Source organism: Drosophila serrata, unplaced genomic scaffold, assembly GCF_035046125.1.
Source record: "Drosophila serrata isolate PLE 108 unplaced genomic scaffold, ASM3504612v1 contig_184, whole genome shotgun sequence".
In the NCBI taxonomy this organism is placed as follows: Eukaryota; Metazoa; Arthropoda; class Insecta; order Diptera; family Drosophilidae; genus Drosophila; species Drosophila serrata.
In genome coordinates, this window is record NW_028257082.1 from 9,593,362 (window position 1) to 9,611,612 (window position 18,251).

The 18,251-nt window shown below is 40.7% G+C and overlaps 4 protein-coding genes and 1 non-coding gene across 12 annotated transcripts; 2 read left to right on the plus strand and 3 right to left on the minus strand.

Annotated features, from left to right (window-relative positions):
• The first annotated feature begins 849 nt into the window (after positions 1–849).
• On the plus strand, positions 850–10,913 carry Fatp2 (Fatty acid transport protein 2). 5 transcript variants are annotated; one of them, XM_086829060.1, is made up of 6 exons: positions 850–1,265; positions 5,053–5,332; positions 7,042–7,277; positions 7,682–8,326; positions 8,398–8,599; positions 8,667–10,913. In XM_086829060.1, exons 2-6 carry the CDS (start codon positions 5,177–5,179, stop codon positions 9,606–9,608), a joined length of 2,181 nt encoding a protein of 726 aa, XP_086685186.1. In that variant the 5' UTR covers positions 850–1,265; positions 5,053–5,176; the 3' UTR covers positions 9,609–10,913. The 5 variants fall into 5 exon arrangements, with proteins under 5 accessions (XP_086685186.1, XP_086685185.1, XP_086685184.1 ...); XM_086829059.1 differs by having other exon boundaries at positions 918–2,559; XM_086829058.1 differs by lacking the exon at positions 850–1,265 and adding an exon at positions 2,652–2,754.
• DCTN3-p24 (Dynactin 3, p24 subunit) lies at positions 9,927–10,829 on the minus strand. The gene has a single exon (XM_020946547.2). It carries the CDS (start codon positions 10,827–10,829, stop codon positions 10,248–10,250), a length of 582 nt encoding a protein of 193 aa, XP_020802206.1. The 3' UTR covers positions 9,927–10,247.
• A 33-nt stretch (positions 10,914–10,946) lies between the features above and the next one.
• Positions 10,947–12,914, minus strand: LOC110177331 (zinc finger protein 277). The gene is made up of 3 exons (XM_020944013.2): positions 12,623–12,914; positions 12,267–12,541; positions 10,947–12,209 (listed from the first exon to the last, which is right to left on the minus strand). The coding sequence occupies exons 2-3, from the start codon at positions 12,511–12,513 to the stop codon at positions 11,101–11,103; spliced, it is 1,356 nt and encodes a 451-aa protein (XP_020799672.2). The 5' UTR covers positions 12,514–12,541; positions 12,623–12,914; the 3' UTR covers positions 10,947–11,100.
• l(2)k09913 (transmembrane protein 53-like lethal (2) k09913) lies at positions 12,781–17,912 on the plus strand. 4 transcript variants are annotated; one of them, XM_020946631.2, is made up of 5 exons: positions 12,781–13,069; positions 13,370–13,549; positions 13,703–13,881; positions 16,847–17,128; positions 17,195–17,912. In XM_020946631.2, the coding sequence occupies exons 2-5, from the start codon at positions 13,432–13,434 to the stop codon at positions 17,783–17,785; spliced, it is 1,170 nt and encodes a 389-aa protein (XP_020802290.2). In that variant the 5' UTR covers positions 12,781–13,069; positions 13,370–13,431; the 3' UTR covers positions 17,786–17,912. The 4 variants fall into 4 exon arrangements, with proteins under 4 accessions (XP_020802290.2, XP_020802308.2, XP_020802300.2 ...); XM_020946649.2 differs by lacking the exons at positions 13,370–13,549; positions 13,703–13,881 and having other exon boundaries at positions 12,928–13,069; XM_020946641.2 differs by lacking the exons at positions 12,781–13,069; positions 13,370–13,549; positions 13,703–13,881 and adding an exon at positions 14,870–15,834.
• A 214-nt stretch (positions 17,913–18,126) lies between these two features.
• On the minus strand, positions 18,127–18,208 carry TRNAS-UGA (transfer RNA serine (anticodon UGA)). Its single transcript has one exon. It is a non-coding gene; the product is annotated as a tRNA-Ser (tRNA).
• Positions 18,209–18,251: the final 43 nt, after the last annotated feature.

Consider the following 18,251-nt stretch of genomic DNA (forward strand, 5'->3'; position numbering starts at 1 on the left):
ACACTAACGATGTTGTTTTAATGATCTCAAAACTCGACAAAAATCCACTTGACAAAATCCACAACAGGCAAGTTCCTTCCCTTCCCTTCTCAAGTGCTGCAAAGACCGGGTGAAGGGCAAAGGGGCCCCTCGAAGGGTCGAACATAATATACATATATTTCGAACTATATATAAAAGAACTGGAAATATATATACATATAAAGTGGAGATATGTGCTTGTGCATTTTTTGCACAGACACTTTATGTCTGTTGGAATATATGTGTGAAAAAGACCATTGGATGTCGGGGCATATCTTTGGAGCCTTGTTATTGGGCATGGTTCTTTGGCGGCTCGAAGGGAGTGAGCAAAACATCGAGCTGTTGATTGGCAGGGACTATAAAAATTGTTAGAGCAGAAACGGCAATGAAAATGCCACTGAAAGTTCCTGTTGACAGATACGAATTATGCAGAACAGGTAACTAAATGTGCGCGGAAATTATGGATGTGGCAAAGGATATGGTACTTGACTTTCACAGAAATTAGGAAAAGTTTGCAGGCTATTTTGAAGATTCATTAGAAACTTATTTAATTAAGAGTTCTCTAGCCCACTGTATACTTTTCGAAGCCCTTTTTAACCCCTCAACAAGTGTAATCTGAACACTTATTAACTGGATTATACACACTCGTATAAAAAACTAGAGATCTTAGCTCTAAAGGCGCCTTGTAATTACCGTGATTCACTTATTATTGTCTCGGCGATAAAGCTCTGACTATAATTGCCTTTAGGAGAGCTTTTAAACCGCATATTACTTAGCGTTCTTAACCTGTTAAGTAGGCTTTTAGGTTAAAGTACGACTTAATCTGAACTCAGTTTATAAAAAAAGCTTTATTGGGATTGTATATCTATTCCAGCTTTATTAAACAGAAATCTTTTGTCAGTTAGTATCTAACATCTGTCAATAAGATAAGTTCCTATTTTCCATCGCAAAAATTAATTTAGACATATTGCCGAAGTGATGTTAAAAGTGCCACAAATATTTTTAGCCATCAAACCTTCACCAGAGTGAACCACCGATTATTTTGCAACGCCCAATTGACCCAGATTTCATGAATCAAACCCCCTCTCTCCCACCCAAAGGCTTAATGTTTAGCATAGCTCCATCTCCGTCGCTCAGATTGTTTATAACAATTTAGCAGAGTCATGGCGAACGATTCGAGCCACAACACAAGTCAACATGCAAAATGATATTTAATAAGAGGTTGGAGTTGCATTCGCTGCCGAGAGGTAAGGGGCTTAACACTCATCAATTGTTCGCTTCACTTTAGTTTCTGTACATGAATATTAAAGTATTTTCGCTTTAAACTAAGCTAAGCTTAATAATAAACATAGAATAAATTATTAGAAGAAACATTAGAGCAAATATATATTTTTAAATATAGTGAAAAAAATGAATATAAAAATATAAAACTTCGATTCTGCAACGTAGATATCATCGTAGATAATACATCGATTTTAGTTAACAAAAAAGTTAACAATATTTCATTCAATAATTATGGATATATTTTTATGGTCACTTTTTCGATAAATCAAAGTTTAAAAACTCATAACTAAGTCAAAAATTCTTTTATTTCACTTTGGAAAGCTTTTCTATGATAGTTTTTAATAGGCTAATAATTCTGCATTCTCAGTTGTAAATTTAAAAAAAATAAGTTTTTTGTTAACCCCGTTTAAAATTTTCAAAAATACGAAAAAAAAATTGTAAAATATTTTTTCTAATATTTTATTTTTAACTAATTAGGATTTTAATTGCGAGTCGGAATATATAATATATGGCTTTTAACAATCAGTAGGGTTTTACGGATTTTATGCCCTCACGAACTACTGAAAATTAGCATTTTATATATATATATATTATTCTATATACACAGACTATTTTGTGGATTTTAAAATTTTAAAATCTATTTAGTGAAGACATTTCTCACCCTAAGAAAAAAGCCCGCTTCAGTTTCATATTCACAGTTCTTTTAGTGATAAATTTTAGAGATTTGGATAGCCTTCTTTTATTTCTAACTATATTATATTTAAGCATTTTGTTCATAAAATTACCCAAGATTTTTTCGCAGTGTCTATATGCATAGAAAGAAATGCCAGAAGAGAATCGTAAAACAGAAATCGCTGAAACTGAGGGCAATACCCACAGAGAGAAAGACACGTGTTTTGAATTAAGTGCGTGCCTCCTCCTTCCTGCACCGCGACCCAGTGCACCCACATGCAGCACCCCCTCCTTACCATTAGAGCCACATTCTTGACGCTCCGTGGTTGTTGACATTTTAATGGTCGCAAAGGAAACACACTCGCTGGAACTTAATAATAAAAAAATAATAATATACACACAACAATACACATGCTGCATGTGCGGCATAATCACGTGCAAACAGGCGAAATCAGAATTGCAACGGGCAATTTGAGCGGATCTGCGGCAGCCACAACACGTTGTTAACTTGCTGTGTGCTGCTTGCTGCTCAGGTGCAGAGCTTCGACCCGAAGCTTGGCTTGTAGTTCGCCTGCTCCAGTATGGGTGAGTATCTGTGTGTGACGGCGACCTGTTGCCACGACGTTGGCAGAGCTTCGGCTGCGACAGAGGCAGCGACAGCGACAGCGGCTGTTAGCTTTTTTGGGCGCAGTTGATGAACGAAGCTGTTGGCCGAAAGACGCGACGGGCTCAAACTCCGGCTTAAACTCCCACTTAACAAAACAAATTTAACTCAGCCAAGTTAGTAGCCCAAATTGAGAGTTAATGGCCCTAAAACAAAGTGCAAAAGTGAAGATTATAAATGAATTATTACAAATTTCATATAAAGAAAGTAATCTTTGAGGATAATTCTCTGTATAAATTATATACCAGGGAAACTGTCATTAAAACAAAGTGCATATGTGAAATATACTTTATAAATTAAAGATTTCTATATTAGTTGTCATACCAACAGGGAATTCCTTTGTAAACTGAGTTAAAAAATTAACTAAATGTTGAACAAAATCAGATAAACAAATCACATCTTTTTAGAGACCCTACTTTAACCTGCTAAAGCCATTCACAGAACAGGTTATATTTATAAATTAACCTGTAAAATGATCTAAAATCCCAAAAAAATACAAGTTCTACAAAATATAAACCTTACTCCAACAGTTCTAAAACAATCAAACTTCCGTTCCTTCAGTGCGTGCAGTAAATCCATCAAGTTAATAGAGTGCACAACAATTTCAGCCATAATTTGAGCTCATCACCACAATCGCATCTCATCGCGTATCTGATGGCTGGTATCTCGTATCTTGTATCTCTTAATCCCCTGAAAATTCCAAGCTTGAGTTGGAGGGGGGGAGGGACCCACAAAAGGCAAAGAAATTCAACAAAAGAAAGGAGAAGAAGATTTCAGTGAAAGTGATGAAGCGTCACCAACATCCGCGTCTCTTAATGATCGGCAGAGATCACATGTGGCTCATATAGTATTATATGCATATAAGTGGGCCACCACAGATACAACAATGGGAAAAACAATAACAACACAGTAGTTATAATAAATGTTTGCATGCGCAAAATGTTGTAAAAAAAATACACAAATAATTTACTGCCAGAGGACCGGAATTTCAGTTTTGTGTCAGCCTCAGGCTGAGAAAATGGCAAAAGTTTATGCATTATGCTAAATGAGTGGACAAGGCAAAGGGGCAATGGGTTAAATACCTAAAAAAAATAGTTAAACATGTTAAATGATTATACAAATCTATAGCGAAAAGTACATTAATTAGCTTTAAGTTTAGGTTACTGTATAAAGTATTGCCTGCCTCTGTGTTTTATACACTTTATAAATCATGAAAGAAATATTTGAGGAGATTCTAAATACAAAATTATTTCTATAGTTTTATATCTATAGTTTCTATAGTTTAAACAGTTCATTTGTTGGTTGGTAGTTTCTTATTTTATAAATTATTATTTTTAATTTATTAGCTTATTTTCATTAACTTAATTGACACTTTTATGTGCCTAATGACTTCAAGTTGTGGTTTCAAAAGCACTCAGTAATCTATTTTTAAAGTTGTCTCTTTAAAATAAAATAAATACTCAAAGTTTCACCTTCAGTTTCTAACAGTTAGGCTTTTGTTAAGTATGAATTCCTAGAAATCAAGGCGTTATCTAAGTAAAAAATTGTAACAAAAGGTTTTGACAGTTGTCCTTGCTATATACATTTTTCTATTTCCTAGTAGGCCCTATTTTTCCCATTTAAATGCTATCCTCAAAACACCACCTGACTTCCTCAACACTAAACTGGTCTTAATTGTCTTTGGCATTAAATGAGTTTACCATACATTAACGGGTTTATGACCCACCTGTAGCTACACTTAACTTGGCTCTTAGCCATTCGTCGCGCGTAAATAAACCGCAGCAGACCCCAAAACTCACCTTGAGACGACTGACACACCTGAACTAAAAAGCGTCGCGCAGCATCATTCGAGCCACGTTAAAAAAGGCAATTTTTCTCCATCTTCTCCGGTGTTGCTGGTGTCACTTGTGCACTACAATTGCAAATTCCCCACATCTCAGTGGCTTGTTTTTCCACAGCCTCTTATTTTTTTGTGATTTTGCACCTTTTCTCTTTTTGTCTGTCGGTCTGTTTGTCAGCCCCTTCCAACGACTGCCGGTCGTCGCCTAATTACCCATTATTATCTTCGAAAGTGCACTCACAAAAGTGCATCTAATGCATATATGCATTACAAATGAATTATATCCATGAAGAAAATCTTAATTTCTCTGTACAAATCTCTTGTGACAAAAGGATTAAAATATTTTATAATATTTTCTATAAATTCATACTTTGGAGACAACAAATATATTTGTAAAACATTTTTAAGTAACTGATAAAACTGTTAAAACTATTTATCAATTGGAAAGCTTAGGATTTAATGCATTACAAAGTTTTAGATACTTTTCTAAGCTCATATAATTCTTGTGATATTATAATAAGTAACTAATTAAATAATCATTATATTTTATATTTTTCTCTGTGTAACCATCAAGAAACCACAAAAAGCCACCTAAGCCGATCAACTTTAATTGAAGACCAAAACCGAATCCAGCTGATAATCAGACACTTTTCGATCAGCCTCTGGTAGATGCGGTATTAAGCCAGAAAATAAATAAAATGTGCACCGCTGGCGATGCTGCTGCAACTGCAACTGCTACTGCGGATGATGGTGGAGCCAATACAGGTGGTGGTGGTGGTGCTGGTGCCGCCGAAACATCGGATACCCATACAATTGCCCCAGGTTCGACGGCCTTGAACCCCAGCGCCACTCAGGTAAATACCACAGGTGACTAGCACGAATATGTGCTGACCAACATACATATTTTTGATTCGCTTTTGTTGTTTTTACTCCCCTGGTGACTCCCCTGAAGCTCTTCCCCCTCTTACCCATTAACAATCTTATCCTACAACAAATAATGCAACAAAAAAATAAACATACAAATAACAAAAACGAAGCCACTGAAAAAAAATCGAGCAAAACCAGTTTGGTTTTTTGGCTCGCTGATTTCAACCGGGACTAGGTCTGGGTCTCAAAGTATTATGTGACCGACCGATCTGTTCGGATAAAACTTATGATCAGGTTTAAAATAAAAGATCAATGCAATCCAAATGAAGGCTTTTTATTGGGTTGATATGAAATAGTTTGAAAGTCAAGATCATGGTAGTTAGTAAATGGCGATTAAACGAAGTTTAATTATGATTATAAGAACCAGTTCTCATGCACTTAATTGTTTGAATAAGACTTTAGAGAACAGTGCTTATAAGCTTGGTCTTTATTTACTTAATTTAGCTGAAAATGGTTAATGGTTTCTTCAAATTGTTTGGAGACAGGAAAATACTTCAAAGAACAAGTTTAGTTGCATTCAGATATGTTTATAATGTTTTATAATAAATTGTTTGGGTAATTTGAATACTTGTACTGATTATGTTTTTATTTTTTGCTTAAAGTTTTATTATAGAACAAAGGACTAACATATTAATGCTTTCCACCAGCAGCCTTAAGTTGACCTCTTTCCATGACTATAAAAGTCAAGTTTAAGGTTTTATTAAAATAATGCGGTTGGGGGACAAAACAATAAACCTTGACTTTTGAGTATAAAATATAAACTAAGCTTGGGGACAACTATAGAGAAACTTTGTATTTTCGATTTTAATTACAATTTTTAATGGCACACCTAAGGTAAATTGAAAGTTACATACAACACTTCCCCGGAACCAACTGTCAGTCAAATACGATAATATCAAAACAAATAAAAATACGATTGAGTTCCAACCAAGCGTCAAGGGTCAAAAGAGTTAAGCAAAGATTTGTCTAGAGCATGATGACAGGCACCGACAACGAATCGTTGCTGGAAGAGGGCGATGGCCAGCCTCGCTTGACCATTTGGCAGAAGGTAATTGGGAGTCCAAGTACCATTCCCTTATTTATATATATATCGGTGCACCCACAACTAGATTATCTTCTTTATGCTGGGACTGATCGTAGCTCTGACCATCTGCGTCCTGATCCGACTGTCCAATCGATTGACCGCCGACGCCGAGCTAAAGGCACTGAATCACTTCCGCGAGATCTCTGGTCACAGTGGCCACCTATTTGGCCACTAAAACCTCTGTTTATCCACTCTATATTTTTTTATGTTTGTCTTTCGCCTTTTTTTATCTTTTGGTTTGTTTACTTGCAAATTGTTTAAATAAAGTGCTAAATGATTGAAATGCGGAATAAGTTATGACTGTGGTAGTGGCAGCTTCGCGGGCTAGAGTGCAAATTAAACAACAAGCTATTAGTCAAAGATCAGGAAAAATTTTAAATCAACGTCAGTAACGTTATTTCATTGATTATTTAAACACCCGCATCGGATGGGCTTACGCGGCGTATGAGTGATGCGGGCGGTGCTTCTCATTTTTCCGTTTTTACGCATAGTTTAAATTATTTATAAATTGGTATTTGATGAATTGTAATAGTCAATCCTTTGCTTTTCTAGGTAACAATTGAATTGAATTCCCATGAAGTTCTTAAGCCCGAAAAAACCAGTTGGCGTGGTCGTCTTCAATGGATTTTGGCACCCATGCTCAGCGCAGCCACTGGCTTGATCCTTTATTACCAAGGACCCTGGTATGGACTAGCCACCTTCTATGTGAGCTTGGTAGCCGCTCTGCTGGTTCGTCCTGGATGGCGATGGTTCTATATAGCAATGGTAACCACTCCCAGAGATACCAGGTGAGTTACAGGCAGTATTATAGTTCAGAAAATGAATTGAAAGGTATCCTGAAGAATGTTTTAAAATGCTTGTTTTAAAAATATAATATATACTTTAAAATAAACATTAAATTATTTGGATTTATTTGCATCAAATACCCTTAAGACCCAATCACTGTGGTTTATTAATGTCTTTACTGATTTTATCAGTTCTATCATAAAATCAATCTATCTTATAGGAAATATGATAGCTTGGCAGCTAGAGAATAAAGTTGGTCTTACAACGATTGATTAATATTCTTCAAATTGTTTAAACCGGTTCTTAGTTTGGTTTAAATGAAGTTTATTAAAACTAGAATTTACCGATAGAACTAATTTTTTATAGACCTTTTTGGTTTTATTTTAAATGAACTTTTCTTTTCCAGAGCTCTCTTTTCCTACATCCGTGTTCTGCTGTTCATCAAACGGCAGGAGAGGAAGAATGTGAACATCGGTGATATCTTTGAGGCAAATGTGGCTCGGCAGCCCGATAAGTTGGCCATTGTCAGCGAATCCCAGCAGTGGACCTTCCGGCAGCTAAACGAACACTCCAACCGTGTGGCCAACGTCTTCCACAGTCATGGGTACAAGAAGGGTGATGTGGTGGGCCTGCTGCTGGAGAACCGAGCCGAGTTCGTGGCCACCTGGCTGGGTCTATCCAAGATCGGAGTAATTACCCCACTGATAAATACGAATCTCCGGGGAGTATCTCTCCAGCACAGCATTACGGTGGGCCAGTGCACGGCTCTCATTTATGGGGCCAGCTTCAGATCGGCAGTGATGGACATAGCCAAGGATCTGCCTGCCCACGTCGGCTTGTATCAGTTCAACGATGAGGCCAACCAGGAAATGGTGGCTTCAGAGGGACTTAGCCAAGGACTGGCCCAGCAACTAAATGGGCTCCTGGAAACAGCTGCCAAGGATAAAGTGGCCGCTGGAGCTTCCCGACCGGATCATCATGATAAGTTGGTGTATATTTATACCTCGGGAACGACAGGTTTGCCCAAGGCAGCAGTCATCACGCATTCACGGTGAGTTAGGGTCTTGTTCCTTAAGCAAAGATTAACCTCATAAACTTATCTCAATGAATCCCCTCTTTCAGATACTTCTTCATATCCGCTGGCATTCACTTTACACTTGGTTTTAAGGATCAGGATGTTTTCTACACGCCCTTACCCCTATATCACACTGCTGGCGGAGTGATGAGCATGGGACAAGCTCTCCTCTTTGGCTCCACGGTGGTCATAAGAAAAAAGTTCAGTGCCTCTGGATATTTTGCCGATTGCTCACGGTTTCAGTGCACAGTAAGATCAATGTTCTCTATCAAAATCGAATGCTAAATATATCCTACCCTTCCCAAATCCCCTCTAGGTTGGCCAGTATATTGGAGAGATGGCTCGCTATATCTTGGCCACACCATCTGCTCCCCATGACCGCAAGCACCAAGTCCGCATGGTGTTTGGCAATGGATTGCGTCCACAGATTTGGCCACAATTCGTCGAGCGTTTTGGAATCGGAAAGGTGGGTGAATTCTACGGAGCCACCGAGGGTAATGCCAACATTATGAACAATGACAGCACCGTGGGAGCCATTGGCTTTGTGTCCCGGATTATGCCACAGATCTATCCCATATCGATCATTAAAGCAGATCCTCACACCGGTGAGCCTTTGAGGAATAGTAAAGGCCTCTGCGAGCGCTGTAAGCCCGATGAGCCGGGCGTGTTCATCGGAAAGATTGTAAGGGGTAATCCCTGCCGCGAGTTCCTGGGCTATGTGGACCAGAAGGCCTCCTCCAAGAAAGTAGTGCACGATGTCTTCTCCAAGGGTGACATGGCCTTCATCTCGGGCGATCTTCTGGTGGCCGATGAGCGTGGCTATCTGTACTTCAGGGATCGCACAGGTGACACCTTCCGCTGGAAGGGGGAGAATGTGTCCACCAGTGAAGTGGAGGCGCAGATAAGCAATCTGGCTGGTTACAAGGATGTCATTGTTTATGGGGTCAGCGTACCTCATACCGAAGGCAGAGCTGGAATGGCTGCTATCTACGATCCCAGTCGCGAGGTGCAGGTCAGTCAGCTAGCCGTGGAACTAGCGAAGGCACTTCCCAGCTATGCGAGACCCCAGTTCCTGAGATTCCTGCGAAGGATTGACCTCACGGGCACCTTTAAGCTGCGCAAGGTTGAGCTCCAGCAGCAGGGCTTCAATCCGGATATTGTAGACGACGAACTGTACTATGTCCAGCCAGATGGCGTGTATGCTCCACTCACCTCATCCATTTACGAGAGGATCCAGAGGAACGAACTCCGCTTTTAGGAGCCCCCCAGACTTCCCTATAGATGAGGAGAAGTCAAGACTGTGCCCCATACATACACATGTATATTAGTAAAATGGATTCTGGTTGCTTCCAATCTGAATTTCGATTAGGTTTAACCTGGTAAAGTTGATTATTTCGCTAGCATTAAAGTAATGTTTAAAAAAGGAAAGTTATTATTGATAAAATTTTTTCTTGGGGAATATATTGACAAGGATAGCTCTAGATGTATTATGTGATTTTTTAAACCAGATCAAATACTATATTTTCAGCAATCTCTATAAGGAATGGTCTTTTAACCTAATATGAATTCAAGCTAGTTATAATTTGATAGTTTTTTATTGTGCTAGCATTAAATAATGTTTAAAAAGGAAACTTACAAATGAAATAGCATCAGAAACCACTATTCGTTATAACAAAGAGTGGTTAGAATTTCTAATATTCCCTGTTGATTCCAATCGAATTGGGTCTAGAATTGCTCAAATCTCAGCTTTCTATTTAACTAAATACTATATTTAATTAATGGAAAGCGTATTCAAGATAGAGAAATTTTTAGCAATATCTAAGACCAAATTCGACTTGGTATGTCTGGGAAAACATGAGTGTACAAAATACTTTCAGCAGTCTCTAGGCGAACGCACTTAATCCTTGGGCGGCACATCCTTGTTAAGCTCCGCCCGCTTCTTCTCCTCCATCCGCTGCTCCACCTGGTCCAGTCTCTCGCTCATCGCGTCCAGAGAACTTAGTAACCCCGCCTGAATCTCACCATACCGCTTCATAGCCAACACAAGACTTTCCTCTATGAGCTCACTTTGCTGTGCATACTCGCCGTTGTTCTGAGTGATTTGCTTCAACTGATCCAGACACTCGCTGGGAATGCTGCGGAAGTACTCCGCTCCCAGGGCCGGCTCCAGTTGCTTGATCCTCTCCAGTTGCTCGGCCTGGGTGCTCAGCTCGGGAGCCACGGCATGCAGGTAGACCTCCTTGGATCGTACCTGCTGCTGCTCCTCCAGGAAGTTGGGATCCAGGTATTTCTCCAGTTCGGGAGCTCGCTTCACGCACTGCTGCAGAGGAACACTTCCCGTGGTGGCTTCGCCCAGAAGTGCGTGTGCTGAGCACAGTGCGTCCACCACGCCCTCGCCCGACTCTGGCGCATCCGGCAGGGGACCCAGGACTCGCGTCAGGGCATCGATGCGCTTCTCCAGGATGTCTAGGGCTTCCATGTTAGCAGAACTTATCTTTGTTTTGCTTTCTTTTTTTTTCTTTTGGAATGATGTCAGGCGCAGTGTGACCACAACGCGACTTCTAAAATATACCACCCAGTGTGTACACACTTCTTATTAATTATTTTAAAAACTTAAAATTTATAAAAGTTGTAAATTTAACACTTAATTTTAAATATTTTATATAGCACTTCACAATCGTTGGTTCTCTGATTCAAACGCGGCTCACATTTATGATTTTCAATCTTTATCCTTAAACCGATTTAGCACGTTACAGCTTAAAATTCTCAAGAGATAAGGACTCCGCATCCTTGTTGATCTGCGCTAGATTGTCCTCCGATATGATGCGCACCACATCAGCGTCCGGTTCATCGCCGGCGGAATCGTCCAGGACACACAACAGACCATCGTTCTCCATGTAGGGAAAGAAGAACTCGGGTTTGTCCCAGCTAGCCTTGTTACCGATACCACAGTGTGACTCCTGGGCCATGTGCTCCGCCAGCAGCACCTGATCATCAAAGTGGAGGTCACAAGTGACGCAGCGCAGCATGCAGATCTGGCGGCGCAGGTAATTCACAACCTTTACCCTCTGATAGAAGTTCAGGGAACTGGTGGCACGATCAAAATCCAACTGATGGGTCTCGTTCATGTGCTCCTTGAGGTCGGCAAAGTTCTCACCCAGATGGGAGCAGAACAAGCACTTGATAGCACTCGGTTCACCATCACCCGCCCAGTCAGACCAGTCCGAATCGTGTTCACCATCCGAATCGGGTCGGGCAAAGTGCTTGTCGAAGTCCACGCTGCCGGTTTCCAGATCAACGGATGTAGACACGGATGCTGAAGCCTGTCTTCGCTTTTGGTGGTGCTGCTTCCGTGGAGTTGGTACCGTTGGTCCACGATTATAGTTGATGAGGAAGTATTTGTCGTACTCCTTACGATTTGGATTTATCCGCTTGTGCCCCTTCTTGCGCATGTGCTCCTTGAGTGTTGGCCGATCCTTGAAAATCTTCTCGCAGTACAGGCACACCAACTGGTTTAGGTTTGCCTCCAAGTGATCCAGTAGCTCGTCCACATACACCAGCTTTTCTGGCTTGCCCACCAGCAGGAAGTGCTTGTCGAACAGGTGGTCTAAGTAATCCGCCCTCAGGCCCTTGATGACGGTTCTACAGAAGAGACACTCCTTGGAGAAGTTTCGGTCGGTGAGCTCGAACTGGTGCCGTTCCAGCGCTTTGCTCAAGCTCTCCTCCTTTAATCGTCGGCGCAGCTCGTAGTCCTGGGGCAGGATATCACAAAGCAGGTAGTACTTTTCGTTTTTCGAGTATTTTCCATCGGGCAGTTGGTCCAGAAACATTGTGGTGCAGTACTGCTCAAATTCGTGGCCTAAACACAAGGAATGTTAGTTAATTGATTACTTTTCTAGATTTTACAGATACGCACTCTGGAACTCCTTCTCCCAGTACTGCAAATAGTCCTCCAGCAGAGCTATTTCCTCCACATCGGCTATGACCAGACGGTGCTCCAGATAGAAGTGTGCCAGGCAGTCATCTTTGTCGGCGGGAAATATGTACACCTTGTCGCACTTGAGGCACTTAATGGCAGTATTGGCAGATGGCTTCAATGGCGCACTGGACTTGGCCTGCTCCGGGGCCAAATCCTCAACAGAAACAGCCACCGCGTGGTCCATTGTGATGTGGGTGTGCGATGCCAGTCGACTATATTTTGGATTATAAAACAGAAAGGTTTCTCATATCATATTATTTCATAATTAATGGAGGTTTTTATAAAATACTTACCCTATTTACAAAATAAACTTTCGCATTAAAACCGCAAAGTAAAAACAAGGACAAAAACAATGCACAAAATTGCTCAACAGCTGACCACAAATTACAAAGAATTGGTGTTTTTAGTACCTTGTACTACGGTCTTACTGAAGATGTTTCCTGGGACCAGAAGTTTAATTTTGATGAAATCACTTCAAGTCCAAATAGTACGTTTTTATCACTTCAATGAAAAGTTAACATTTTCAATGGTTTAACGTTACAAAATTGCGCTGATACCTTGCGCTTGTTTGTTTAGGTTTTATTTGGCAGTGTGCCCAGACATTATTCATCCCAGAAATCAGAAAAGGGGTTCTTCGACAAATTTAGCTTGGTCACATTATTTCTACCGCCGCAAACAAAGTAGGGGGAGGAATCCCATTTATTTTCAAAAAAAACCAAACACGGGAGCTTGACGTTAGCGTAAGTGGCCTACACCGCGATCGATCCAATTCGGGTACCAATTAGACAATCATCAATACCCACACACACGCCATACAAACCCACACAGCCTTACCCAGTCGCAATTGCACGCACAAGCGCAAGATATAGACACGAATCTCGGTACGAATTTATCAATTTAATAAAAATTGAGACTCTTCTGCAGCGGGTACAAAGTTCGATTCATGTGCATTCGCCTGTGCTTCAGTGTCTGTGTCTGTGCTTGTGCGTGCAAGTGCGAGGGAGAGAAGGCGTACAATATATGAAAGCTAATTCTTGCAGTCTGTGTCCAAGTGCTTTTTGTGAAAGTATTTCTGTTTCCCCGGCAAACTCGCATCACGAACATGGCTGCGCACTTCTTTCGCACTGCATTTTACGCAACGGCGGCGAGAAAATCGATGAGCCTGCCCTTCGCCGCCGGCCGGACAGCCGCCACCTTAGCCGTGGGCCTTTCCTTTGGTGGTAATTGTTTCCTCATTCCTCCGCTCCCAGCTCACATTTATTTATAATTGTTTTCGATCCGATCTGCTTTCATTCTCCCCTTTACATCATCACCGCGCCACATGTATATGTACATCACCTGTCCCCGATCCCTACTACCTGGATACCAAACAGCGCAAAATAGCCGCAGCACTGTGCCGTACGAGAATGTCTACGCGGATAGCTTCTTTGGCGGCTGCCAGTCGCCGGGATTGCTGCAGCGTCCGATGGGCGATATTCGTAAGATCCAGGCACCGCTGATCCGGAACTTCTCGAGCCTGAGCAACCAGCAGTTGCAGCAGCCGGTTCAAAATGTAAGCATATTCTGTTTTGGCAGGAGAAGAAGCCGAAATCTCAATTTTATACTTGTCTGGAGTAATCCCCTTAATTTCGAAATGCATTCCTTTAAAGCTTAAACACATTTTCGAAATTCAAAACTTCATAACTGACTAAAAGCCGTTCGTAAATTGCACATTCCATTAGCTATCGTCTGTTTATGACTAGTCAAGCTTATAAATTCTCATCCCGTAAGACCTCCATTACCATAACTTTAAAGAAAACATACTTGCTTCCAAGCTAAGTTCAAAAATTGCCGATATTACTGTTAGTCAACACTCCCCGCTTTCTAAAATCATTGTTTATAATATATTTAAAATTGTTATAGACATTTTTTCTAATATCCTATACAATTACGTACGCTTAAAAAGTTTTACTTTTAACTTATCTCCCTTCGAAGATTAGAGTTTTAATAAATAATCTCAACAAACCTACTTTTATTCGATAAGATAACCCTGAAGTACCAAAATGAACCTAAGATTATAAAAAAAGACCTTTATGTCGCGATCAGATATAAAAAGAACACCTGTTTGATTTTTAAAGATTCAGAAACACAAGATAACAAGATCTCTTAGCTCCGAAAATTGTATCAAGCCCTTTATAACTATTAAAAATGTATAATTTTCGCCTTCTGTGCTTACATACTACTGTTTCTCGCTTAAAAGGTCATAAAATCTCGACTTTGTATGCTTATAACAGCCCCGTCAAGTCTGTCTAAGGTCCGGGTTATTCGTCATATTTAACCTAAGATAATGTGTAATCTAAAAAGAGCATTCACAGACATTGTAATTTAAGCACTTGCACTTTTTGCATATCTATTGACTTTTGAATGAACTTTTGCTTATTTGTTTTTTATTTCAGATTCTTAATTTTGTGCAAAATGTAGTTTTGTTACTTTTGAAATTTGCATGCTTGAGTAATTTGTATTTCATGTACTTTGAGCCCGGCAAATGATTTCGGCGCTCTATCTCTCCATACCTCTCCCGCTTTTCCTCCGATGATTTGTTTAGATTATCTCTGTCTACATATATATGTATATTTTTTAATGATTGTTGTTCAATGCATGCAATTAGTAGAGGCTCATTAACTGCTTATACCAACCAGTAAATGGTAGAGTACATTTAAGACATTGATGTCACTGATACTGTTTGTTGTTCAACTGTAGATCTATATATCATGGGCCGTATTTACGGAACCACCCTCGCATGCAGCAAGCTCAATTGAGCAATGTGGCACAGCTTTTTGTGATGATTCAAATTCTAATGGCGCCCAATGCCAAGCTTTCGCTCGAGACTCCAAAGCGTTCGTTCTGTTCCTCTCTTATTTCCAGGCGTTTGGGCTGATTTTACCTGAAAATTGTTCCATGTGGGGTATATTGGGTTTCTTTTGAATGTTACACAGACGTTTAAACTAAGATGTCTATTTCCCCTTTGAGACTATAGTTTGGTATGTAGACAGGAAGGCCCTATACTTGATATCTAATATCACAGGATCTATAACCATAATAACCGTACACTTTCGTATGTGAATAACTGAAAAGATTCCTATTTATCAAAAAGTATCCCCTAGTCGAAACACTTTAGTCACTTCTCCCACAGGGGACTGAGTCTTCCAGTGTCGCATTGTATGTAATTTAAACCAATGCCGCAAAAAGTGAAAAAAGCATATTCCTATATATATATATATAGAAACCCACACAACAGCTAAAATAACTATTTTCCATGGGGAATGTAAGCTCGCCTCAATTCCGCTCAACTATCCACGATCGTTCCACTGGATCGCTGGATATAGGCTACTATGTGGATCAGTCAGTTAGTCAATGTCGATGCACCTGCTTAGTTTTATCTTTTAATATGGACTTCCTCATTGAGATAACGTTGCTGGTGATATTAGCGGTAATACTGCTGAAAATCTATCATCGGGCGAAGCGTGTGAGTAGCCGTGAACTCTCGCCAAGAGGTTCAAGTGCAAAGGTGTCAAACTAAAGTGAAAGTCCCTTCCAGCCAGCCTCTCTATCTCTCTGTGTCGGTCTCTCATGTTGTGTCATCATTTTGTTCTTCAATTAATATGATTTTGCTCTTTTTCCATAACGAATTTATGCGGGAACGATTTTACTAATCTAAATTGCAACTTCTTATCGTTGTACTTCGCGTGCCTATCTTTGAATCCATGTCTGGCTATCAGTTTAGCCTTGCTAAAATGTAGGGAAAATAGAACCCAAAACCTTTGCACATTTAGTTGCTCTTTCGCCTTCGTGCCAATTTGTCGCTTGTTCAAAGAGAATTTTGATAATTGAAATCCTAAAGCAATTATACGGAAGCAAAACGGTATATATTGTACGGCTGCAGTAAATAATCGGCCCACAAAGTTATTAGTCGCCTTAAATAGTTGCAAAGTTATCATTGTAATTTAATATCTTGCCCAGCAAAGCTTACAATTCCCATAAATAGTCCAAACGCACGCACACCTGCATAAGCCTTATCGGGAAAAGGTTGGCTTATCATCACGTTTACGGTGGCTTTCTCAAGGTCAGCAGCAGCAGCAGCTGTTGCTGAGGATAAATCAGAGCTATATCAAATGTCCGCCTTAATTTGCATGGATTTCGGTGGAATCAGCCGATCAGGCCATTATTCTAGGCACTTTGAAGCTTCCTATCTAATCGGTTGCGATTAGCTGCTCAGTTACTCGACCTATCCAATCCTTCCCTTGCTATTACTAGATTAATCTATGAAATCGGGAAAGTCCAGACGGTTGATCATATATATATATATATATTTAAACAGCTTTTTAAACACTTGCACTTGTATTTATTTGAATTTTTATGTATGTAAATTGCAGCTGTGTTTATTTTTAGTTTTTTTCATTTCCCCTAACCCCACTAATCATATCTCATATCAGCTGTTCGAAAAATTCCGATAATAATTGTTTTTTCTTTGAATGCAGAGCACCATGGCCCCGTCGAAGAATCGCCGGTATATATCCTCTCAGGATATCACCAAGAACATGACTCTCTACACCAACAATAAGACGCATGTCGAGTTCGATCCCAAGACGCTGGCCTTTAAGAAGCCCACGGGCAATCCTCTGGTCCTGATGATGGCTTGGCTAATGGCCAAGCAGAAGCACCTGAAGAAGTACGCTCAGATCTACACGGAAATGGGATTCGATGTCATGGTGGTTCACATTACACCGTGGCAGCTCCTGTGGCCGGTCAAGGGAACCCAGGTAAGTTTTTGTTTGCCGTTTTTCTACCAGTTCAGAAGCTAATGATTCCCCCATATCCTTAACCAGGTGGTGGCCGCCGAGACTCTGCGTTTTTTGGAGAACAACAAGTCGTATGAGCCGATCGTGATGCATGGCTTCTCGGTGGGCGCCTACCAGTTGGGCGAGATCATGCTGCAAATGTCGCGCGATATGGATCGCTATGGCAGCATCCTGGATCGCTTTGTGTGCCAGGTGTGGGACAGTGCCGCCGACATCACCGAGATTCCCGTGGGCGTGCCCAAGTCGATTTTCCCCAAGAATGAACGCATGCAGAGCGCCCTGCGCAACTACACGCTGTATCACTTGAAGACATTCCACAACCAGGCCACCATCCATTATATGCGCTCCAGCCAGATGTTCCACTCCACCCTGCTCAAGGCCCCGGCGCTGTTCTTTGTGTCCGACAACGATCCCATCGGACCGCCGTCCTCCAATCAGGCGGTGCGCGACAACTGGGAGCGGGCAGATATTAAGTGCACCTTCAAACGCTGGGAGCGATCGCAGCATGCCGCTCACTACATTAAGCATCGGGATGAGTATCTGGAGACATTGTTCCATCATTTGGATGTCTGCGGCGTCCTAGAGGCCATCGGCGTGGACAAGCGCGCCAAATTGTAAGCGGAGAAGGAGCCGCTCACGAATTCGGTGATATACATTTATTCAAGAATCAATGCGATTATGATTTTATTCTAGCTGCTAAGACCTAAAATTTAAAACAAGAAAACGAATATAAAAGCAAACCCAATGTCCCATTCGTATAATTATGATCTGTATGGAATTCCTAGACTAAGCTTAATGTCGTATTGCATCAAAACAGAGAGAAACGAATGCTCCACGCTCTATATATTGTTATATTGTGAGATCACTGCGTAAACGGCTAAATAAAGTAATTTAATTGAAGGAAAAAAGAATAAATATGTAAAAACAATAAAAAAAAGGTACAACCAGTACCAGCCAATCGCTGCGGACAGGACTTGAACCTGTGCGGGTAGAACCCAATGGATTTCAAGTCCATCTCCTTAACCACTCGGACACCGCAGCTCGTGAAATCAGATGTTCCAAAAGCGGCTTTTGCTTCAAATGC